At 39.9% G+C, this 26,682-nt stretch overlaps 1 protein-coding gene across 1 annotated transcript; it reads left to right on the top strand.

Annotated features, from left to right (window-relative positions):
* Positions 1-5,567: 5,567 nt before the first annotated feature.
* LOC143632179 (protein FAR1-RELATED SEQUENCE 5-like) lies at positions 5,568-6,116 on the top strand. The gene has a single exon (XM_077100753.1). It carries the CDS (start codon positions 5,568-5,570, stop codon positions 6,114-6,116), a length of 549 nt encoding a protein of 182 aa, XP_076956868.1.
* The last annotated feature ends 20,566 nt before the right edge of the window (positions 6,117-26,682 follow it).

Consider the following 26,682-nt stretch of genomic DNA (forward strand, 5'->3'; position numbering starts at 1 on the left):
CCAGGGTTGGGGGCCTTACAGGTTGGTATCAGAGCTAAGTTCGAGAGAATAAGCATCCTTCATGCTTAAACTCGAACATAGAATGAGACGAAAAGAAGAAAGAAAGAAGATGCCAGTTAGAAAATGCCATGTGTCACTCAAGCAATCTTAATACGTGAATTTCCTTACATATAACGTGGGGATAAGTACGAGGTTTATATGAATTGTTAGAGATAGAATTGTTTTGCTTATATTTGAAATGTTTGACTGTTTAACTGCCTTAAGTAGAACCGAGCACAAGTAGAATCATGAAAGGAAGTGTATAGGACACGGAGGGTAACGTGTTAGCTAATCCACTGACCATTGTTATTACCTGCAGCCTTACTATCCTTGTACTAAATAGTTCCTCACGTGACGATGTTTGCGTTTTTCCTTTAGAATTCAAATAGCTGGTCCTAAGACTACTGGACAAGGAGGACGCAAGGGACGCTGTGGTAGGCCACGTGTAGACCGAGTAACCCTCGAGGAAGCCTAGTGAAGAATGAAGCATGACTGTGAGAATAGAAGAGTATCAGCTCGATCCTGCTATTCAAGCTGCTATTACTCAAGCTGTTACTGCTGTAGTGAAGAATCTCCAATCAGAAAAGTCTACTGAAAAGCCGTACTAAGACTGTTGATAAGACTGGGGAGGGTAGTAAGAAGGACACTGAGACTGAGAATGAGGCATCAAGCGAGGGTCGTTCTGTGAAGATGAATGAGGGAAGGAGAGGCCGAGGTGGTTGCAACAACAGAACCTTCAAAGGTTGTGACCCACCTAAGCTAACTGGTACTAGTGACGCAATCGCTACCCTTCAGTGGATAAGGTTATCCGCATTAGCGAGTGCCGTCCCGACCAAGCTGTAGGCTTCGCTACACAGACGTTTGGAGATGAAGCTATGTTTTGGTGGGAAACAATTGAATAGAGACAGACTACTGCTGAGATTAAGGCTATGAGGTGGGATGATCTGAGAGAGATGGTAATGAAGAAGTTTTATGCTAATGCTGAGGTTGAAAGAGTAGAGATGAGATTCCTGAACTTGAAAGCGGGAAACATGACACACGTGAGTACACTACTGAGTTTAACCGTATGTCAAGACTTGTGCCTGAAATGGTGAATACTGAAACTAAGAGAATCAAGTGTTATGTCAGAGGACTACCACCAAACGTCCGCACATTGGTCAGGGCAAGTAGACCTGCTACTTTCGATTCCGCAGTAGAACTCGCGGAAGTGGTTACAAGAACCTGGCGGTGAATGAAGTGGTGGTTGAGGTGAAGAAAGACAGAAATGGGATACTCAGGGAAAGAGGCATGGCACTCAGCTGTTGAATCCGAGAGACAAGAAACGCGAGGTGTGGGAGAAGAAACCGTGTCAGACTTGTTGAAAATTGCACGGTGGTGAGTGCAAGTGGGGAAGAGGTACAGACGTCTGTCATAAGTGTGGAAAGGCTCATGATGGAGAGTGTAGACTGGGATCGAATGTATGCTAAAGTATGGGAAAATGGGATATTATGCTCCAGAGTGTAATGCTAAACCCGTGTATTACAAGTGCGGAAAGACATGTCACTTTGCTAAAGAGTGTAATGAAGGAGAAGCTGGAGGTAGTGGAAAGAGAGATGCTGAGAAGATAGGCCAGAGACAAGGGCTTACATGTTGACTCAGGAACAAGCCCAGCAGATTCCCGATGAAGTGACAGGTACATCCCTAGTATATGGTATTTCTACTTCTGCTTTATTCGATTCAGGTTCTAATAGGAGTGTCATAGATGTAACATTCTGAAAGTTAGCTCAAATGACATGTGGTCGTGTGCCTGAAACTTTTATGGTAAAGACGGCTAGTGATACCTCTATTAGGATAATGAGAATAGTTAAGGGCGATAAGGTAGAATTAGAGAGATGTGAGTTCCCTGTTACTCTTTTTGTAATAGCCTTTGGAGGATTCGATGTGGACAAGGGAACATATCACCATGGATTTCATAACTAAGCTACCGCGTATAGCTAAGAACCATGATGCCCATCTGGGTGATTGTGGACCGATTAACTAAGAGTGCACACTTTCTGCCTATGCGAGAAGCTATCTCGTCAGAAACATTAGCGAATGTATTCATCAAGGAAGTTTTAACAAAGCATGGAGTGCCATTATCAATCGTATCCGATAGAGATACCCGTTTCACTTCCCGATTCTAGAGGAGGTTCCATGAAGCAATGGGAACGAGATTGAACACCTGCACGGCGTATCATCCTCAACCAGATGGACAGTCTGAGCGGACTATCTAAACCCTTGAGAATATGTTACGTGCATGCATGTAAGATTTTGGAGGAAATACGCAAGTTCTAACCGCAGTTGTTTATGTAATAGACAGGTTTCGGGGACGAAACCTTTTTAAGGGGGAGAGACTTGTAACGTCCTCATTTCTATAATAAGTAAATTAAGTAGTAGGAGTTGATTTTAGTTACCGTGTTACATGACATCATTTAAATTATTTAAATATTTATAAAGAAAATGGATAAGGTTAAGAGGGGTTATTGGACTTAAGGATGATTTGGGCCTAAAAAAAAGCCTTTGGGCTTTACCTATTTAAACCCCTAAACCCTAAATCCTCCTCATTTCATCATTCTCCAATCATTGTCACCACACACATATACACACTACATAAATCTCCTGGTACACAAACATTTCAAATCCAATCTCATCCATTCAAGTTATTCAAGGTTCATCCAATCTAAAAGGTAAACATTATATCCATTTTCGTTTCATTCTCTTTTCTTTAAAATCGGCAATAAACGAACAAACAAGTGAGGGTTAAAAACGGGAACGAACCGAACCAATCAACAACCTAAATAACCGCAACCGAACCTGAACCAAGACGTGGATCATGGTTAAATAAAGTATAAAGGGTACGGATCTATATATATATATATATATATATATGTATACACACACATATACATGTGCAAGTAAGAACATACATGTATGTAGATATATACATATGTATGTGTCTTCAACCGTGGGAATGAAACCCGAACCCAAACCTTTCACCTGTCCGTATGATAATAACCAATCATGGATGGCCGCGACTAAGAGAAACTAGAACCCAGATCCAAACCCATTTCGTGCGAAACCAGATGCGAAATACTCCAAGCAAAACTGGTATGCGAAACTTGTATGCAAAAAACCGGTATGCGAGGCTTGTATGCGAAAACCGGTATGCGAAACCCGGATGCGAAAGCCATTTACGGAAACCGGTATGCGAGTTCTCATGCAAAATTCTTGGATGTATGTGGTCGGAGGTGAAGGAAAGAGGGACAAGTGGCGGTGGCCGGAGTTAGCAGTGGTGGTGGCAGCCGTGGGTAGGTGAGAAAGGGGAAGAAGCAAAGTGATGGTGATGGTGTGGCCATGGAACAAGATGAAGGAGGCAAAACCCAAACCCGACCCAGAACCAGGTCGCCGAAATTCAAGAGAGAGAGAGAGAGAGAGAGGGGAAGGTGAGTGGTGGCGGTAGTGTCTTGAATTGAAGAAGAAGAAGAAAGGATGATTGTGGGGGGGGGGGGTAGGGTCTAGGGTTGGGTTATGTAAGGAAGCATAATAATAATAATAATAATAATAATAATAATAATAATAATAATAATAATAATAATAATAATAATAAAGATGTAATAATACCATGGATCCAAGGACTTGGTCAAACCCGAACTTGGTTCAAAGCAGGAACGAAACCCGAACCCAAGACCCGACTCGTTTAAAGACCCGTAACCCGCCCCAAATAAAGGAATGTGAGTTAAAGGAGCCAAACATAAGAACTTGCCCGTAAGAATGAGATTAAATGAAGGATAGCTTGTAATAAGCAAAAGTAAGAACTTAACTGAGCATGAGTTAAATACGAACCCAAACTCGTTTAGGGAAACGTTAACTTATAAACACGTTAAGGGTATGAACTAATAATGAAATAAGAGTAATATATAAAAACAAAGATAATAAAGAAGGAATAAGAATATTAAATTAATATGAACGATATAAGAAGGATACATGTCGGCTCGGTTAACTAAAGAGTTAATCCCATTAACTTATAGAGGATTAATACATGTACATTATTAAACAGTTAGCCACGCACGGTTGAAGAAAGGAATTACTATTGACGGTGAACGCAACAGGATCCAGGTGAGTTCTAGCCCCTTTCTCTGTGATGATTTTCGGGGCTGTGTGCATACTCCTATGTGATAGTTGAAACGCTTATCCTAAGTGATAAATGTAAGATACGTGTATGATTGTGCATTGAATGCTATTACTATATAATGTTTATATGATAGAATGTGTATATATATGTATATTATATATACATGAGACAGGTAAAGTATGCACGTACGATAATGAAAGTACGAAATGAGCGTATGGATAGTTGACGGGACATGTATGGTCGTATGGTTAAATGAGACAAAGGGATCAGGCCCTGATAATATCTGAAATTGTGATAGAAGGGACCAGACCCTAATAATATCTGAGATTGTGATAGTAAGGACCCGACCCTAATAATATCTAAGATAGTAGGGATCAGACCCTAATAATATATGAGATTAGAGGGACCAGACCCTATTAATATCTGGGATAGAAGGGACCAGACTCTTGCAAATATCTGAGATTGAGGGACCAGGCCCTAATAATATCCGAGATAGTACAAGTAGCATAGTTTCTGGTATACCTTAGGAAAGTACTAAAGAAGGTATGTAAATATGTATTTATGTACGTAAAGTGTATATGAATGAGTTATAGCAAGCAAAGTACGAAATACGTATCTTCGGACGCGTATAAGTATGGACGTGAATGTATTGTATGTTAATTGATTAACTAGAACTCACTCAGCGTAGCTGACTTTTAGTATGCATGCTGGTGAGTAGGATGAGACAGGTGGCTTGAGGGAGACACGTGGAGAATATAGGAAGACTGGCATCGAAGAAAAAAAGAGACGCGTGCTATTTATGTTTTATGTTTAAAACTTATGTTATTTCTGTTTAAGACAAGTACTTATGTTATGTAGTAATGGTTGACGTTTATGTTCCGTGAAATGTTTTAATTAACTCTGATTTTCCGAATTATGTGAATGAGTAAAGCCAACTGGTAAGAAATTAGGGCACCCGGGTTAGGGGCCTTACAGTTAACGACGCATCAATTGACGAATCAACTTATCAAGACAATACAATTAACGAATGTAAGAACCAAACACTTATTACGTACGAACTGTCTTTGTTTATATCATATTTCCCATTTACAATTATATTATTTTTTTGTTTTCAATGTTTAGAGGTAGTTCATCCTAATGTTTACTTCTCCCCTAACGGTACAAAGTACTGCATACCAAATGTTCTCGCAGATGAGAAACCTAAGAAAGATGCTGAATTCAATAAATGGGAAGATGTTATCGCCATGTAAAAGTCATATGTAGATAAAGATGGATTTGAAATAAGAGGTTCAATCAAAACATACAAAAACGATTTCCTGTCGCATAGGTACATCGTGTGCGCAAAAATGGTAACCCGCGTTTTAAATCAGCTGACACTATGAACCCTACATCCTCCTCCTCTAAGCAACGCAACACTAGGAGTAAGCGTACTGGATGTGGTGCATGTATAGGACTCAATGTTAATGGGTTAGAAGGATCAGAAACACACACCATATATCATCTCAATGAGCCCCACAATCACGGTCTCGTGAACGAGCATGACATAGATCTAACTAGAGGCAAAAGACAGTTAGATTTTTCAGGCAAGGAATTCATTCAAGGACTCCATACCATGGGGTTTGGCCCCACAAAATCTCATCTTGTTCAAAGCTCCCTGAAGGGTGGTCAGCATAATGTAAGAGGAACTAAGGATGACTGGAAGAACTATGCTCGAGATGTTAGGTGTTATATTGCTGCTAGAGATTCTCAAATGGTTATCGATAAGCTCACAAGTAACACCCTCCACTTTAATAACTATTTTTTCGAGCACTTTGCTGATAATGGTGAACTACAAGCAATGTTTTGGGCTAACGATATATCCTGCGACAACTACAAGTTGTTTAGCGATGTATTAGCCTTTGATGCTACGTACCACACTAACAGGTAGTCACATCATTTACACATTATTAATACATTACGTTCATATTGTAACTAATAGTTATTCATTTTAATTTATGTACACAATGATGTTTGTACCCTTCACGGGGGTTGACTGCCACAAAAAATGTGTCACATTTGTGGCTGGGTTAATCAAGAATGAGATGAGTGAGTCTTACACACGGTTATTAGAGTCCTTCCTTAGGGCACACATCACGCAGCCTAAGTTGGTTTTGACTGACTAGGATCCGACTATGAAATAAGCAGTTTCAACTGTTTTGACAGACACGACACACAGGCTATGCATGTGGCATGTTACTGACAAAATCCCTTCCAAGGAAAGATCTTCATACCTAACATACTCATAACAAAAATCTTAACATGTAGGAGTGTGAATGTTAATCGTTTTACTGTTTTTTTTGTTGTTCTTTATAGGAATTTTAATTTTTTATTTTCTTAAAAACCGTCATTTTTTCCCTATTTCCATTTTATGTAAGTATGTGTAGACTGTTTTTGTAGGTATGTGTAGACTGTTTCTCAACATTTGATTATCAATATATATAACAACTGTTATGTACTTGTGACCCACCACCATTTCCATTTAATATAATTAATAGTGCCTGATGTTAATCCACACACATACACAGTTTTATTCAAGTTATTTGTTTGTAATTTGGCTATAGCGGCAACAGATCTTTCTTTACATATTATAACCAGACTTATTGGATTGTTCACGCATTAACCTTATACTTTTAACATACTTTTTTATTAACAGCTTAAAGGAGACATACAGCGCGACAGGGAACTAAAGACTCATATTCATAAACTTGTGTGAAACGTTTTCAACAAACCCGAGACCTTTGAACACCGATGGCATGAAATGATCGAGGACTTCAACTTGTTTGCTAACAAGTGGCTAACCGACATGTTCCGTATACGTCATCAATGGGTTCCTGCTTACTTCAGAGAGTTACCCATGTGTTGTTTAATGAAAACAACTTCACGATGTGAGAGTTCAATTTCATAATTCAAGGTATATTCTAGCGAAGGAAACATGCTAGTTCAGTTTATGCTTTGCTTCGAACAAGTTCTGAAATCTCAACGTTTTGTGCAATGAAAACTGCAAAATAATACTACTACAACTGCTCCACCTATGCTGACTCGTTTGTCTTTTGAACTTCATGCTTCCCAAGTATACACATAATCGATTTTTAAAGAGGTCTAGAAAGAAATATATGAGGGTCTATATCGGTGTTCCCTTGACCGATTCGAGTTGGACAACAGATCAAAGATCCACTTTGTTACTCACAATGATAAGAAAAACGTTTGGTTGGCACGTTCAAGGTTATTTCTTAGTAACATCTTTTTTATTCTGTTTTTTTGGGCATTCATAAAGCATTTGAGGGCTGACTATCGTATTTTGTATGATGTAGGTAAATAACAAACCAGAGGAAAGTCCTTTACATGTTCGTTTAGGTTGTTCACTAGAATAGGTGTAACATCTTGGATTTTTCAAACCCGTATTCGTTTACGTTTACTCGATTCAGGAAAGTATTTGGATCTTTTTTATTAATAAAATTATGCATTTATTAGTGAAATAATTATTTTTATCTTATTTTATAATTCCTTAACTTTCATTAGTGCCAAATAGTCCTTAGAAACTCTTAAAATCGCTTAAAAATGCGTTTTTGGAACTTCAGGGACTAAAACTGTCAAAATTTGAAAGTCTGGTGAAGTTGCAACTTAACGACGCGCGAAGTTGCAAGCCTTGCATCTTAGCGACGCACGAAGATGCAACCAGATCAGCAATTTTCGTATTAGATCTTCGTTTAATGCTAAATCTTTCCTAAGTCAACCCTAAATCACGAAAGATCTTCGTTTAATGCTAGATCTTCGTTTATCTGCTAGGAAATGATATCTAGGTTCATACTCTGTAATTATATCAATATATCGATGATTATATGACCCGATTTCGTTCTTAATTGTTTGATTCGGTTACCAAAATCGACCCGTTTCTTATCCAACAAGTTGATTTAACCCCTATATAAACACCTCATAACTACAAACCCTAGAGTTTACTGAACTCAAGTATTTCCAGCTGTCACATACCCAATATCCGACATTTCTTGCTCGTTATTGCTGGTTTAAGTGAAGATTCGTTAGCTGTAGTTTGACTTTACCGGTTCTATCATCTTTAACCTTGATTTCCCGTTAATCTAAGCGTATTCCAGGTAAGTTGTTAACTGATCAAACGTTCATTAATACTCACTTGTCGATAACCCTCAATCAATTTCTAAGATTGAGGGCGTCTTGACGGGTCAATTAGAGTCTCGTTTAAGGGCAAAATAGTAAATAACTTTGACTATCTTTTTTCTCATACTTCTGATCGGATTCAATGTTCGGTCCAGAAGACTTTTAATCTCATAATGTGATTTTAAGGCTACTAACCAAAACCCGACGTCCAACTCGCTGTTCGGATTCTGGTCAGTACCAGCTCGCTTAAACGTTTAATTCAACATAACTAGAGTTCTACTCATTCGTTTGGATTGATTCCAGTGGCATTAAGTTTGTTTTTATTTATAGTTTCATATAAAAAAGTTGCAGGTTCTAATTAATTATCTCGTTTGACGCGTTAGTGGACGACTCGTTTAAACCTTACTCGTTTATTTGTAGTTATATTCACTTGCCTTTAATCTAAGGTGAGTTTGATTATTCCTTTTTTTATACACTGTTTTCAAACATTTTGGGGACATATGCGTACTTACTCACATTTTCTATCCTATATATACACACAAAATTGCAAACATAATCATTGTGTGAATATCACTTGAATGCTATTTGCTAATTGCTACATGTTTAATTGTTTACTTGACAACATTTGGAGATTCTCATTAGTATGATCATATGACCGTCTTAGTAACCAGAGCCCGATTCTCTTGGCAAAGGTAAACCGACAATTTTAGTCATTGTAATAAATGCCCTATTCGCTTGGCAATGATTCATTGGCACACTAGCGCGATTTGGTTATATACATGTTTTGTTATGATTTCATTGATTATTATCACCTGGTTGGTTTGCGCATTTATCAATTATCTATTTATATATATATATATTATTATTTGTTGTGTCAAAATTGGTGATCATCTCACTCAACATGCGTTGTTGACAACCTCCATTTTCTACGCATATGCAGGTTGCTTGTATTGAAGATTGAAGTTTGGACACGTAGACAAGACTTTAGAATATAATCAAGATAGTCATTATTTGAGCTCATATTTGTGTATTTGAATTGTTTTGTTATATTTAGATATTGTGTGTATTATTTGAATAAAATAATTAATTAGATATTGTCATATATATATATATATATGATAGTATCTTCAAGCTGTGAGCAATCAGATCATGCCCCGGCATTTCAGCCTTAGGTTGGGGTGTGACAATAGGTTACCTTTGCAGACATGTGTTTTGTGTCTTCAAAACCGAACTTATGTGTAATCCCCGCAATTTACATCCCTAACGCTGGAGGAATGATGCGTTGTCATCTTCAATGTTCAACATTGAATACATGTATGGTGTTCCTTTGGATGAACGGTCAAGAGTTAGACACGAGTTTATCACGTTGACCAGCCAATGGGCTGATCGGGCAAAGGGAGACATAAATATACTTCAAGCTATGGTCGAACAAATGAAACAATTAAAGGACAAAATATGGCAGGAGCTACCTACCGAACCTGAATGTAATAGCAAGTCAATCATAATTCAAGATTTGCTTGGAGTCAAAGAACCAGAAACTATATCTGTAATCGCACCTAAAGGAATACGCAACAAGGGTTTGGGTACTCGCAAGCGCAAGATTGGGCCAGGCGAAAAGGCTAAAAAGAAGAGGAAGAAGAAGCATAGGAGGGAGTTTAAGAAGTGTAAGAAACTAGTTCTCCACCATGATTCTCATAATTGCGAGAAAGTCAGAAAGGCAAGAGAGTTAAGAAGGCAACAACGAAGATTAGTCGGTATATATGAAGACAGCTCCGATGATAACGGAACCACCGATGAAGAAGACGACGAAACTAGTGACTCGTCGCAAGATGAAGACGGATATATGTCTGGTTCGGATTAAATAGTACTTTGTTTTTGTTTTTTTGAAATATTTTCAGAATTACTCATGCGTTTTGTTCCTTGTTATGTGTTTGCAATAGACTCTTTAATTTAAATGTTTTCTACTTTATCTATTTTCATTTTTTCTTCACACACATCATTTATATGTCCACAGCACCACTTTATCCAAATAAGTTACCGCACCCTACGTCAATTACGTATGGATCTACCAAATACGTTTATATCACCGAAGTTATGATACACGACCAAACATAATAATCAAATGTTGTATCATATTTATATTGTGCGATAACTTAAAGCAAATCATATTCAACTCTTAGAAAACTCTTTGAAAATCAAACGCCTTAACTGTTAGTAACCTCACTATTTAATAAACTCCTTGATCACACGTCAATATTACAAGCAACACCAACCTCCACCCAGTTAAGTTACCCATTGAACCATCAATGACGTGTCTGCCTTAATTTTATTACACTCCCTACACTTAAATACATAAACTTTCTCCAAAACATATTTCGCAAAGACTTGCCTACACAACCTTACACACATACATAACAACTACACTACATCATATATTCATGAAACAATTTAAAATACACAAACCTACGTACACTTAACAAAATAGCTCTTTCTATACGTATGATATCATAACATTACACTATTTGTAACGACAAGCTCCCCTCCCCCCCTACACACTCGCTTAGTAACCATCAGGCATACTTACACAATTACACATACTTAGTAGTACTTACAAGTACTCTTCACACTCCTACATAATCAAGTTAATAACATAGACCTTCACGTTTGATACACACACCATACTTGTTAGAATACAATGACTCTGTTAACCACACACAACCAACATTATCCTTCACATGTGACTAATATCATAACACCATCTTTCATCTACACTTATTGTCTAAAACACCGGTAGGCCAACTTATAACACAAATTAACAACAAGCTTACGCTTGACAATGTATTTTTCCAGTAAATTTAAAGAGAATTAGACATGCGATTATATGTTGACAAACTAATTCACCACATTTTCAATGCATGTACCCTAATTTGACGAGCAAACAATTAATATTAAGAAATTACTTAATACATTAACATTGACAAAATAGAATACACATACCTTCACTTACCCCACAAAAGCAAATAACTAACTTCATACTTTAACTTTCAATAAACCTTATTCAAAAACATTAAACACCTCTTTTACCTCCTACACATCATTAAAAAAGTAACAAATAAATAACATTACGCTTGCATTACTTAAAACCATTCGAACCAAAAAACGTTAAACATAGTTTGTGAAAAAACAAAGGACAAAATAAAACCACAACACAACCATCCATAACATCTATTTCAAACATAAACAAAAAGTCAAAAACTACTAAACCAAAAGTCTTCAACACACCTTGCTTATGACTTCCTTAACTTACCATTCATTCAGATTGTAGAACCTTGTTAATGTGATCTCGCTTCAGATTTATGTCCGACAACAGAATTTTCGCGTCATACTTAATCCTTAGACTTCCCACCTTTTTTTTTTGCTTCTGCGCACATCAATAATCCCAGCATCCCAATCCCTGTCACCTGCGTAAATCTCCATGTGTCGCATGAGAACTATCCCTGCATCTTCGTAATTGTTTCCAGTTTGCCACTTCATCCTCAACCTATCTGGGTTTAGTGAGTTTATTGCAGCAAGCCTCGGATGTCCAACCTCGCGTAGGTAGTTCACAAACGACCGTTTCTGCAAAATTTATGTTCAAAATTTTATTTTATTACAAAACTACATTTTATAACAAACATATTTTAATTTACACATTATATTGCATAAAACTTACCATCAGATAAACCGACTTCATACACTCGTTTAAGTACTCGGCATCCATGGTTTTCTCTGCCCTAGATCTCCGTTTTTTCTTGTCCGGATCAACACTATCAATAACCATTATTGCCAGATTTTTTAAATCAAAACATAGAAGATAATAGTGGTCCGCTGATTTGATGGGGAAGAAAACCATTGTTGATACATGTTTTGTACATCTCGGTCTTTATCAGGGTATTAATGTAATAGTTCTAGTTTATAGAGGTTTTAATGTAAATATGCTCATTCGCCTAAAATGTAAGGCACATTCGTTACCCTATAACGAATGTGTCACGTTCGTACTAATGTAAGTCCCATTCGTTAACCCTGCTTAACGAATGGAACATAACGAATGAAGGCTATTCACTATGATAATGTATTAACGAATAAGTATGTTTATTCGTTAGGTTAATGTAACGAATGACTCATTCGTTAAGGTTATCTTAACGAATAAGGTAATCCCTTATTTATACCCCTGTAACTATTCATTAATGTAAGAGTTCCTATTATTCTCTTTTCCCTCTCGTTACTCTGTCCAAATACTCTCTCAGCACACACACTACACACACTTAACGTAATCCATCTTAATCGTATCAGTATTCAACGAATTCATCGATGTCATCTTAAGATCTAGATCCCTACCGGCTCTCTCAAGTGGTATCAGAGAAGGAGATCTGATCTTCGATGCTACTCGTTGTTTAACGTGTATAATTCATCACGTATTGGATTAGTTTCATGATGAATTGATCGTGTTTGAGGTTTAATTGCTTCCGATAAAATAGAGGTTCATGGTTTTCTGATAATTGGACTGTTCTAAGTGTATTGCATCATTTTTAAGGTATTAGTGACTGATATATGGAGGTTTGAGATTGAATTGAGTGTGAATTGAGTTGTATTTAGTCTGGTTTGAGTTCAGATGGAGGTGTTCTGAGTATTATACAGATTTGGCTTATACGGAATTATTAATTGATTGGTTTGGTAGTTGTTTGTGGTTGGGTTCGGATTTGTGATGCGAATAGATTGATCTAAGTTTTTGTTGAATTCGGACAAGTTTGGACTGAGATATGCGTTTTTGAATGTTTGAAGATATGAATTCTTATTCGTTATTGATGAATTCTGATTCGTTACTAATGAATTCTGATTCGTTAATCAAGTAACTGATCATTCGTTATTCACTTGACATTCGTTAAACCCATTCGCTAAACATATTCGTCATTCGTCATTCTCATTCGTTTAAATCTGATTCGTTAATTCCATTCGCTAAACTCATTAGTTATTCCTCACATGTGCTAAAATCCTTCACCATTCGTTTGAACAATATTCTCATTCGTTATTCACATTCGTTACACTTCATAACGAATATCACTTCATTCGTTACCCAGTCACATTCGCTTGAATCATTAACGAATATCATTCATTCGTTAATTGTTGCAACTCACATTCGTTACTGTTCGTTCATTCATGTGAATAGTAACCATAAGTTTTAAGTATTGACAAGTTTGGTCCTCGAAGGTTAACATAAGTGTTATCTCATGGCTTCTCAGAATGCTTCATTCTATGCATTAGCATCCCAGAATGCTTTAATACAACAAATGCTGACAATGGACAACGAGATTGGAAGTCACAACAAGTGTCCTAAACTTCTGAAACTTTCCGATTTTGCTCGTTGGAAACCGAGGTTTCGTGCTCATTTGGGATCGGTGTATCCAAGCAGCGTATGGTATCTCGATGTTGTTTATGCAGCGCCTCTTGTTGGTAGTGACAATATGGGTTGGACTTCAAAGGAATTTAAACATTATGAAGCACAAGAACTGAAAGATTTTGAGAATGAGACAAAAGCGTATTCGACTCTTACAATGGCTTTGCCTAAGATCTTTCATCAATACAATACTATAAAGATTTGTGCATCTCATTTTGATACTCTGAAAAGAAGAAGCATGGGTAATACGCTTGAGATTAAGAAAACTCTTGTAAAGTTTCAGTTTAGGAACTTTATCTTGATGAAGAATGAAACTGTAGAAGAGATGATTAATCGTTTTAGTCATCTTGTTGTGGAAATGGCAAGTGTAAATCTTGAGCCAACTGAAGCCGATAAAATTGATACACTAAAGAATGCATTGCTATCATCATATTCTACTTTCCTGTTTGTGTTGAAAGAGAACGGTTTCTTTCGTAATACGGAGCTTACTGCAGTGCAATTCATTAACAAAATTGAAGAAAGAGAATTTGAGTTGAAGTGCAAAAAATCATTGAAGGATAATCAAACCCAGAATCCTTCACTTTATGGGGGAGCAATGCCAGTAAACAATTATTTAAGTTCTGTTCCAATAAATGCTTTCTTTGATCAAGCTCAAGATGAGACCTCTAATGTAAACAACTCACCTAATGTATGCTTTATGGCAACAAGTGCTAAGTTTGAGTCAACTGCCAATGCATCAAGTTTTTTTGCCAAAAGTAAATCTGCAAGAAGCTGAACAACAATTTGCTTTTGTGTGTGCATTCATGACTTCATATGAACAACTGGTTGGTAGCAAGATTGCAACAAGTGAGTTGACCGATGAAGACTACGACCAGATTGATCCCGATGATCTTGAACTGATGGATCTCAAATGGAATATGGCAATGATTGTTAGAAAGGTTAAAAGGTTTGCAAAGAACCAGAAAAGACCTTGCTACTCTTAACAAGTGAGTTGGTTTTGATAAACTAAAGGTCAAGTGTTATACTTGCGGGGACTTTGGCCACTTTGCCAAAGAATGTGACAAACCAAGAAAAGAGTATTCAGGACCACGCAATGCTGTGAGATCTCCAAGTAAGAATTTGTCACACCCTCAAAATCCACTAACGGAGTTTTACCGTCAGAGGGTGTGAACTAACAGGATCGGAATCATCAGTTATAATCAAACCATAAAAACGTTTAAATGAAAATAAGTGCGGAAGCGTAAAACCATAGAACAATGTTACGTCATGCAGGACGATTTAAAAACCAAGGATAACAGTTAAAACAAGTTTGCATAGTTAAAAGTTTATCACACAATGCATGTTCCTAAACCGCGCGCCCGCCTCGGCTACCTGAGAATAACATACTAAAAGTGTCAACACAAGGTTGGTGAGTTCACAAGTTATATAAATAAATCGTTTAGCGTTTGCGTTCAGCGTTTTACGTTAAGTTTATTGCGTAACCACGTTACGGCGTTTTGCGTTAAGCGTTTTGCGTAACCTCGTTACGGCGTTTTGCGTTAAGCGTTTTGCGTAACCTCGTTACGGCGTTTTGCGTTAAGCGTTTTGCGTTACCAGATAGTGTTATGTCAAATTATATATCGATAGGTAGCTAGTCTATACAACAAGTATTACTAAGTGTTCGACACCGAAGCTGACTCGTTTAGTAAGTGCCTTGTCACCAGGTCCTCCAGACCAGGGTACGTGTTAGCCAAAATTACACCCGCTCGACCTCCAGTCGAGTTTAGCGTTGGGTGGGGTTTGTCAAACCCAGTAGTACTACTCAACAGTGACTCGCTATTCAAAATATTAACCAGTTCGATGTGTAGGACTTCAAATGTTTCGTTTGCCACTTAGCCTTTACAAGTGATATATAATTTATAACAAAATCTTAAATGCGTTGTGGAGTATGTTATCTCCCCCAAGTGAAAAGCGTTTGAAAACAGTTTAAAGAGGGGAAAGTGAAACTCACTGTTTGCGAAGAATTTCCCAAAATAAATCACCAAGATGCGCGTCACCGAAAAACTCTCTCTAACGTTCTAAAACAACAAAGAGATTTTTCTAAGTGTCGGAATATTATCGAGTCTCTAGATCCGGCACATAATACCTATGCACATAACATGTTTCGTGTTTCGTTTGTGAATCGTGTGTGACTTTCACAAGTGTTTTTGTGACACATCACATGTGTAAGCAATCATATACGTGTCATGTATTCATAACGTACATTACTAGCAATTATTCCCCGTAAGGGCATTTTGGTCAACAAATAACAATTAACTAGCCATTATTCCCCATAAGGGCAATTTGGTCAAATCATGGCAATCAATTAGCAACTATTCCCCGCAAGGGTATTTTGGTCAAAACATAACAATTATATAAAAAAATATCATATTTCATGCATTTTTACACAACTCAGCAGCTAGTTTCACCGAGACAGAAATCCTACTAGAAAGATTGTACTATTTCACTGATCATAGCATCTCAATTAATTTACTAAAAATCATCACAGAAGCATATATGTCTTAGGTTTCCAGAACATATTTTATTACATTTTTATTCCTCATAGTTTTCTCACAATCATCAAATCATTACAGCAAACTCATAACAGTCAGATTCATGCACAACAGAATGTTATTTGCAATTCCCGTTAAACAAAAAATCCAATAAATGCAAGACCACTTGGGTTTGGTTTCTATCTCAATGAGTCAACTTCCAGAAGTGGAACCAACCCAATTGGTCTCGTAGTTCATGAGATATAACATTTACAACATAACCTAACAGCAGGTCTAACAGCTCAGCTTTGCACAACGTTTTTGTAAAATCATAAAAGTAAACTTCTACTTATCCAAAAATTACAAATTTATACTTTATAGAAACTAGACTCAACCTAGTTTACTGCAGTACCAATAATCTCAACCAATTTTCACGTTTACACTTCGTTACAGTCACTTAAACATCATATACACATTCTGTCCAGAAACTGTTTGCATCCAAACTCAACATAATAACAATCTATGAACTATCATGCATCCATATAACCCTCTAGACTCCATAAACACCCTCCATGCACATCAATTATATATTACATACTTGATTAGGGTTTGTGTTTGAACTCAAATCAAAAACACAACAATCAACATGTATCAACATCAATCTAGTTATCAATTCATTATCCAAATAACAACAATCATATTAACTATATGCATACTCAAAATCGGCAGCCTAGGGTTTGTGGTTAACCCAACAAACATCAAAATCAAGCAACAAGAATGTTAGGGATAATCAAATATACCTTCCTAGCACCTAGTTCTTCAATCACAAGCTTGATTTGATGGTGTATATGTGTGTGTTTGTGGACGGCAGCCAAGGAGAGCAAGGGAGGGAGGCCGATCGGAGCTTTGGGGTTAATAATAATAAGTTAGGGTTAAGTGTTAAGGATATATTTATAAACACACAAGTTACACTCAAGTCCCTCCACTTCTAAGTATTACTTTTCTAGCCTAACTAACTTGTTTTCGTCTTGAGTTAACGTTTATAATCATGTTATCACATAACACATAAGTCTAACACATAATTATCACATAATTACTGTTTTGACGTTTTTCGTTTATTTATCAATCGTTTGCGTCAACTCGTTTGCGTTTCGGTGCAAATCCCGAAAGACTACACATGTAGTAAGTGTTAAGCGTCATTTAAACCCTAGTTTAAATGCAATGAAGTGTGCGTTATAGATTCAATGATCTTTAAGTTTGAATTGACGGAGTTGAGTTAACGGAGTTAACCTGAAATTGACGATTGTCACATTATTCCCATGTTAAAGAATTTTCGTCCCGAAAATTTGAGTCAAGTCGTGATGAGAGTCTGAAAGAGTAAGAAAAAAATTTCAGTTTGTCATATCATCCCCTAGTATAAATAAATTTCGTCCCGAAATTTAATTCATACCTCCGGTGATGTCTGACGGTTTGCCGAGTTTCGCTGTTTTCTGTGTTTGGTTAGCCCTTCAAAAAGGTGAGGATACTTTTTCATCATTTGGTCCTCGCGTTCCCACGTGAACTCCGGTCCACGTCTCGAGTTCCAACGAACTTTAACGATTGGAATTTTGCTGTGTTTGAGCGTTTCGGTTTCCCAATCCAAAACCTCGACTGGTTCCTCAATGAAACGTAACTGTTCATCAACTTGTAGTTCCTCCAAAGGGACTACTTGGGTTTCATCAGATAGGCATTTCTTCAAATTTGATACATGGAATACATCGTGTACGCCACTGAGTTCTGTTGGTAGGTCCAGTCGGTACGCCACCGGACCAATGCGCTCAGTTATCCGGTACGGACCAACATACCGTGGGTTGAGTTTGTTTCGCTTCCCAAAGCGAACCACACCTTTCCAAGGTGAGACTTTGAGTAACACCCGATCGTTCACTTGAAATTCGAGAGGTTTTCGGCGCTTGTCGGCGTAACTCTTTTGGCGATCTCGTGCTGCTGCCATGCGATTTCGGATTTGAACAATCTTTTCCGAGGTTTCGAGTACCAGTTCCGGACCAGTGATTTGGCTGTCACCCACCTCTGCCCAGCAGAGTGGTGATCGACACTTCCGTCCATACAGCGCTTCAAACGGCGCTGCCTTAATACTTGAGTGATAGCTGTTATTATACGAAAACTCTACCAAGGGTAAGTGGGGTTCCCAACTTTTTCCGAAATCCAGAACGCATGCACGCAACATATCCTAAAGGGTCTGAATAGTCCGTTCACTTTGCCCATCCGTCTGAGGATGGTATGCTGTACTCATATCGAGACGGGTGCCCAGTGCGCATTGCAGCGACTTCCAAAAGTGCGAAGTGAAACGAGAATCTCGATCAGAAATGATCAAGACAGGCACTCCGTGTCTCGACACTACTTCCTTCATGTAAACACGAGTCAGTCTTTCCATTTTGTCCATTTTCTTAATTGCTAGGAAGTGTGCCGATTTAGTCAACCGGTCAACGATCACCCAGATAGTATCGCATCCCGTCGGTGTCTTAGGCAAACCCGTAATAAAATCCATTGAGATGTGTTCCCATTTCTACATTGGGAGTTCCGGTTGTTGCAGTAGACCAGATGGTTTCTGGTATTCTATCTTGACTCTGGCACAAGTCAAGCATTTGCTCACGTAGGTGGCAATGTCGGCTTTCATGATCGGCCACCAGTAAAGTGCCTTTAAATCATGATACATTTTATCTGAGCCAGGGTGGATAGAATATCGGGACTTGTGAGCTTCGTCCATCACTTGAGTTCTCAACTCTCCGTATCGTTGAACCCAAATCCGGTTCTCAAAATATCGGACCCCGTCCGATCTGGTTTCAAGTTGCTTGTTCATGCCCCGCATGAGTTCCGATGGAAGATTATCATCTTTCAAAGCTTCAAGTTGCGCATCGCGAATCTGATCGGGTAAGCTGGCATGAATCGTGAGTTGCAATGCTCTCACCCGTCTGGGTTTATCTGTTTCTTTTCTGCTAAGGGCGTCGGCCACCACATTAGCCTTGCCAGGGTGGTACTTGATGGCACAATCATAATCTTTAAGCAGCTCGACCCAACGACGCTGTCGCATGTTCAGCTCCTTCTGATCGTAGATATGTTAGAGACTCTTGTGGTCGGTGTAAATGGTAAACTTGGTACCGTACAAGTAATGCCTCCATATCTTAAGAGCAAACACCACAGCTCCGAGTTCCAAATCGTGGGTCGTGTATTTCTTCTCGTGAACCCGTAGTTGTCGAGAGGCGTAGGCTATAACCTTCTCGAGTTGCATCAGCACACAACCGAGACCTTGTATAGATGCGTCACAGTGTGCCTCAAAATTTTCCGTTCCCTCGGGGAGGGCTAAAATAGGGGCGCTACAAAGCTTGGTTTTCAACAGTTGAAAAGCGGATTCTTGCGCGTCACCCCAATTGTACTTAGTGCCCTTGTGAGTCAAGGCGGTGAGGGGTTGAGCAATCTTTGAAAATCCCTCGATGAAACGCCGGTAGTAGCCGGCCAGTCCTAGGAATTGTCGCACCTCAGTCGGAGTCTTAGGTGCTTCCCAGTTTTTGATGGCCTCTACCTTACCGGGATCGACATGGATACCATTCTCGTTGATCACATGTCCTAAAAAGTGAACCTCGCGAAGCCAAAATTCACATTTCGAGAGTTTAGCATACAGTTGTTCCTTCTTCAATAGTTCCAGAATTACCCTCAAGTGCTCTTCGTGGTCAGTCTCGTTCTTGGAGTAGACGAGAATATCATCGATGAAAACAATCACAAACTTGTCGAGTTACGCCTTGCATACTCGATTCATGAGATCCATAAATACGGCTGGTGCGTTGGTTAGGCCAAAAGGCATAACCGAAAACTCGTAATGACCATACCGTGTTCTGAAGGCCGTCTTTGAGATATCTTCTTCGCGCACTCTCAGCTGGTGGTAACCGGATCGGAGATCGATCTTCGAGTAGTAACTCGATCCTTGAAGCTGGTCAAACAAATCATCAATTCGGGGTAAAGGATAACGGTTCTTGACCGTCACCTTGTTCAACTCCCGGTAGTCGATGCACATTCGGAAAGTCCCGTCTTTCTTTCGGACAAACAAGACAGGGGCTTCCCATGGCGATGAGCTAGGTCGGATAAAACCCTTATCCAACAAATCTTGCAACTAAGTGGACAACTCCTGAAGTTCCGCCGGTGCGAGCCGATACGGGGCTCGTGCTATGGGTGCTGCACCGGGTGTCAACTCGATTTGGAATTTGACTTGACGAATATGATGGAGTCTGGGTAAATCCTCCGGGAAAACTTCAGGGAAGTCTCGCACAACAGGTATATCTTCAATTCGTTTCTCCTCCGCGGGTTTCTCAACAATCTGCACCAAAATTGCCGGATGACCCTTTCGTAGATACTTCTGCGCCTTCATAAGGGTAATGACGCTGGTGGTCATGCCGCTTCTCTCACCTCGGACCGAAATCATCTCGCCGGAAGGGGTGGTAATATGGACTATCTTATCATGGCATATAATCTCCGCTCGGTTCTCCGATAACCAGTCCATGCCGACAACGACATCGAAACTACTAAGCGTAAAAGGAATAAGGTCGATATCAAAGACATGACCTGACAGTTTTAACTTACATTCCGCAAGTACATGAGTCGTTATTATAGTCTTACCGTCAGCTAATTCAACTGGAAACTCAGCATCTAACGGGGTTGGAGTTAAGTCTAAAAGTTGGCTAAAGGCTTTCGACACAAAACTCCTATTAGCTCCAGTGTCAAACAAAACAGAAGCAAAACAATCGTTTACAGGGAACTTACCAGACACCACATGCGGATCATTGCGGGCTTGACCCGATCCAATCACAAACGCTCTTCCCTTGCCATTGCCTCCACCATTACTGCCACTTCCATTACCCCCATTGTTGTCATTCTGTTTCAGCTTGGGGCAATCTTTCCGGAAATGGCCTTCCTGCCCACATTTAAAACATCCCTTAGTCGTCATCGGTGGCTTAGGAGCACCCTTTGCCGCAAGGTCTCCTCTACATTCTTTCGCTTGGTGACCTATCTTTCCGCATCTTTGACACTTGACACGGTCACACTGGCCAACATGATGATAGTTGCACCTGTTGCACTTTGGATATTTCCCAGCATATCCGCTCGAAACCTGCCCGCTACCGTTGTTGTTGTTGTTGTTGTGATTCTGAGTGTTAAAGCTCCGAGTGAATTCGGGCTTACGGTAGTGTTGTTGCGGTGGGAGGTTCGAGGATGAAGATCTGGTGTTGTCAAACTTTCTCTTCCCGCTGTTCGGGTTGCTGTTGCTGTTATTGTCGTTACTCTGGTTGTCACGGGCTTTAACGGTCGAACCCCTCGGTGGTAACGCACCTTGGGTCACAGCCTGATCCGTCAGTTTGTAAGCTAAACGGATCGCTTGTTGGATCGTGGCTGGTCTGGAAGACGTCACCATGCCCTGAATCTGCGGTGCTAATCCATCAATGTACATTTCTATCCTTTTGCTCGGCGGATCCACCATCCGCGGACACATCACAGCCAACTCGTGCGAACGAGTAGTGTAGGCTTCGATTTCCGAACCCACCATCTTCAACGACCAAAATTCTGATTCTAACTTTGAAATCTCTTCTCTCGGACAATACTCCTCTCGCATCATGTTTTTGAACTCCTCCCAGTTCATCGCGTTAGCCAGTTCCAACCCAAGGATCTGGACGTTTGAATTCCACCAAGTGAGGGCGGAATCCTCAAGTGTCCCAGCAGCGGCAGGGGGACAATTACACATCTCAAAGGCCGACTCGGCCTTCTCAGCCCAACGCAGGAAGCCTATAGCTCCCTCAGTGCCCTTAAACGTACAGGGCTTGCAGTCAAGGTAGTTTTTGAAGGTACACGTTCCATTCGGACCTCCAGTTTGATTCTGAACGTGTGCGGCTAAAGCGGCCGCAACATGGTCGTTCAGCAGAGTTTGGAGTTCAGCTGCAGTCATGCTGATGTTACCACGTCCTCGTCCAGCGTTTCTTCCAGCCATTTCCTAGAATCACAGTATAAAATGTTAAACATGAATTTTTCTTTCATATACAACACACCATACATGTAATAAAAAGATAGGTAAGAAAGAAAATAAGAAACAACATCACATCACAACCACATATTAGTCTAAAAAAAAAATTCATGATTAAAACCATTGTATTCGCTACAAAGTATTTCCAATCAATCCTTAAAATCATAGAAAAATAATAGTTCGGATGGAGACAACCCCTCCATCTAAGTGTCATCATTACTAGATGTCGTCATCTAAGGACACCTCTGAGTGTGCCTCCTCCTCAGCCGGTTCTTCCTCCGGTTCTTCTTCGGGTTCCTCCTCGGGATCTTCCTCAGGCTCCTCTTCGGGATCTTCTTCAGGTTCTACTTCAGGCTCTGCCCCAGGCTCGGCCTCAGGCTCTGCCTCAGGTTCGGCTGCATTCTGGGCAAGTTGCATTTGTAAGACATCGCAACGCTCTAGAGCTATCTCGGTTTGGGTCCTTGCTTCTTGGAGTTGCTCTTTCAAGTCTATCATCTCAGCTTGCATCTTCATCATAACCTTCATCTGCTGATCGCTAGTCTCTTGCATTTCTTTCATTGCCGCTGCCATGCGGGCAATCTCCTCCTTAGTCTCGGTTCCGTCTTTTAACATTCTGGAAACGTTCTCCCTCGTATAGCGCATGTAACCCACATCACGCTCCAAACAAGAAACGACAGCTGCGAGAATTCGCTCTACAGGTTCGGTTATGGGTGGTAGGGTGTTGGGATAAGCAGGGTGGTTCGGGTGAGGCAACGGGGGAACTTGTTCGCGATAGACCATACGTCTGATCATGTTAGGGTACCAATCCCAGCTAACGTCGTTTTCGTAAATGCCTCCGGATAGGCGGTACCTCTTCGGTGCGGGAGCTTCGAGTTCCGGGACTACGCGGGGTGGCGAGGCGGTAGGTAACTGCGGTTCCTTCCCGTGAGCATGCGTCATCGAATCGGATGATGATGAGGGTGGCGTCGACATTCCTACAGGTAAGCCGTGTATGCGCGCGCGTATGAGTGAAAGAGGTAAAGAGATAAGATTACAAGACTACACAAACCTATGCAGTGCGTATCATTATAACTAATGGGTCGTCGCGGTTATAGTCTAGTATGCATGCAGCTTCTAGTTCGCTATAACCAATAGCTCTGATACCAATCTGTCACACCCTCAAAATCCACTAACGGAGTTTTACCGTCAGAGGGTGTGAACTAACAGGATCGGAATCATCAGTTATAATCAAACCATAAAAACGTTTAAATGAAAATAAGTGCGGAAGAGTAAAACCATAGAACAATGTTACGTCACGCAGGACGATTTAAAAACCAAGGATAACAGTTAAAACAAGTTTGCATAGTTAAAAGTTTATCACACAATGCATGTTCCTAAACCGCGCGCCCGCCTCGGCTACCTGAGAATAACATACTAAAAGTGTCAACACAAGGTTGGTGAGTTCACAAGTTATATAAAATAAATCGTTTAGCGTTTGCGTTCAGCGTTTTACGTTAAGTGTATTGCGTAACCACGTTACGGCGTTTTGCGTTAAGCGTTTTGCGTAACCTCGTTACGGCGTTTTGCGTTAAGCGTTTTGCGTAACCTCGTTACGGCGTTTTGCGTTAAGCGTTTTGCGTTACCAGATAGTGTTATGTCAAATTATATATCGATAGGTAGCTAGTCTATACAACAAGTATTACTAAGTGTTCGACACCGAAGCTGACTCGTTTAGTAAGTGCCTTGTCACCAGGTCCTCCAGACCAGGGTACGTGTTAGCCAAAATTACACCCGCTCGACCTCCAGTCGAGTTTAGCGTTGGGTGGGGTTTGTCAAACCCAGTAGTACTACTCAACAGTGACTCGCTATTCAAAATATTAACCGGTTCGATGTGTAGGACTTCAAATGTTTCGTTTGCCACTTAGCCTTTACAAGTGATATATAATTTATAACAAAATCTTAAATGCGTTGTGGAGTATGTTATCTCCCCCAAGTGAAAAGCGTTTGAAAACAGTTTAAAGAGGGGAAAGTGAAACTCACTGTTTGCGAAGAATTTCCCAAAATAAATCACCAAGATGCGCGTTGTAACACCCCGACCAAAGGCGGATTATACATCGGGGCGCCACATATTGTTTCATTACTCGTGACACTATTGGGTGTCAATATTTAATAAATACATTCATTCGCGCACGCGCAAAGCAAAAATAAGATAACATAAATCATCATAAATCAATATATTATAAATCATAATATTCGAACAGCAATAACTTGTCTTGATACATTTTAATCTAGGTCAAAAATAAAGAAAACTTCCTACGTGTCCACAAGCTCCAAAACAGCTACTGCAAACCTGAACATGTGTTAGAATAAAACGTCAAACACTTGCGTGTTGGTGAGAAATCAAGTTTAATACAATACATAGATAACCATAAATCTGCGCGCAACATGTGTATGTCTGGTTTTCAACAAGGGTGTAATCTGATCGGGACCAACTCTAAGATTCATAAGACTGCCAGTGCTCACAATTGAGCTCACAAACAAAACAAACTGTGCATGTGTAAACAAAAGAGAAAATCATAAACGATAGTTCTCCCGTGTTCATCTAATGGTACCATGAAAACTGCGGAATAGACCGACAAGACGGTTAATGATCCACACATACAAATAAACAGCCAAGTCTACGTCCTCAACACATGGGATACTGCGCGACTAAAGTTCATAAACAAGTTTAAGACTCTAAGTTTGTATGAACACATGAACATCCCAAAACATTAAAAGCAAAAAGGGATTAGGTACGAGATTACTCACTTGATAAACGATGCGGTGTAAGATAAAGCAAGAACCAACTTTAAACAAGCACAAGTTAACCTATAATTAAAGATTATTGTTTTAACGATTTGTTTTAAGTCTTGATTATAAGTTAGCATAATTAATAAGTAAGTTATTATATATATATATTACCGGAAAAGCAGGGCAGAACAGGGAGGAAGACGGAGGCAGAGAGGGAGGCGGCAGAGAGAGCAAGGAGGAGGACAGGAGAGATTAAGTGTTTTGTGTGTGTAGTGTTAGGGAAATAATACTATTATTTATAGAGAAACCCTAGGGAACACAATCCCTAGAAAAAGGGGAAAAGATCTCAAAAAGTAAAAGATTCCAAAAGCAAAAGATATCAAAAGATATGGCAGCTGCAGGGGGCAAGATAAAGCTGTCAGGGAACAGTAAAAAGTCATGGGCGGTCAGAAAAAGGTACTGGTCAAGCATGGCAAAAGCAGATTCTCAAAAGATTATGTCAGTCACTTTATCTGTCAACCAATGGGGTTGGTGCGCATGCTGCGCCGAAAGTAACTTTTCAGACATAAAGCAGATTAGGTCAACAGCTCAAAAGATAAGACAACACAAAAGCAAACGGCTAGATTTAAACAGAAGAAAACTCGAAGGATTCAGCGCGGGAAGGCTAAGGCGCGAAGGCAGACACAGAAGGTCAAGAGAGCACGAGCGCGAAGGCAGACAGAACTAACCTTAACGCGTCGCGGAAAGAACTATATTTCTAAGCGCGCCGCGGGAAGAATCACATTTCTTAGCGCGCCGCGGGAGGAACTAAAATTCCTAGCGCGCCGCGGGAAGAACTATAATTCTTCGCGCGTCGAGGGATGAACTACGACACTTAGCGTGCTGCGAGAAGAACTACAAATCCTTAGCGCGTCGCGGGAAGAACTACCGTCCTTCGCGCGCTGCGAGAAGAATTACAATTCTTAGCGCGCTGCGAGAAGAGTTCGTCTCGCGTATCGCTGAAACAGGTGGTCTTCACGCAGGATTCCTTGTAAGGGGTCTGGCGCGTGGAGCTGCGCAGACAACCTTAGGCGGGAAGGAACAAAGGACAGCAAAGAGTAAGGAGAGAGAAACAAGGCTTAAGGGCGGGACGGCGACAAGAGGGAAAAGAAGGCGGAAGGAGATAAGAAGGAAGAGGGAGGGGACGGCGGAAAGAAAGAGAGAGAAAGAGGCGGGAAGGAAAATATATTATTATTATTAAAAGTAAAATATAAGTATAAATAAATATTAAATCATAAAAGAAAGAGATCGGATAAGGGAAACGGGTACCTGGGTCGGGTCGGATCGGGGCAGATGTCACACGCGTCACCGAAAAACTCTCTCTAACGTTCTAAAACAACAAAGAGATTTTTCTAAGTGTCGGAATATTATCGAGTCTCAAGACCCGGCACATAATACCTATGCACATAACATGTTTCGTGTTTCGTTTGTGAATCGTGTGTGACTTTCACAAGTGTTTTTGTGACACATCACATGTGTAAGCAATCATATACGTGTCATGTATTCATAACGT

The sequence above is a fragment of the Bidens hawaiensis genome, unplaced genomic scaffold (genome assembly GCF_021521415.1).
Source record: "Bidens hawaiensis isolate Kalapana, Puna unplaced genomic scaffold, B.hawaiensis_p1.1 tig00006368_1, whole genome shotgun sequence".
NCBI lineage: Eukaryota > Viridiplantae > Streptophyta > Magnoliopsida > Asterales > Asteraceae > Bidens > Bidens hawaiensis.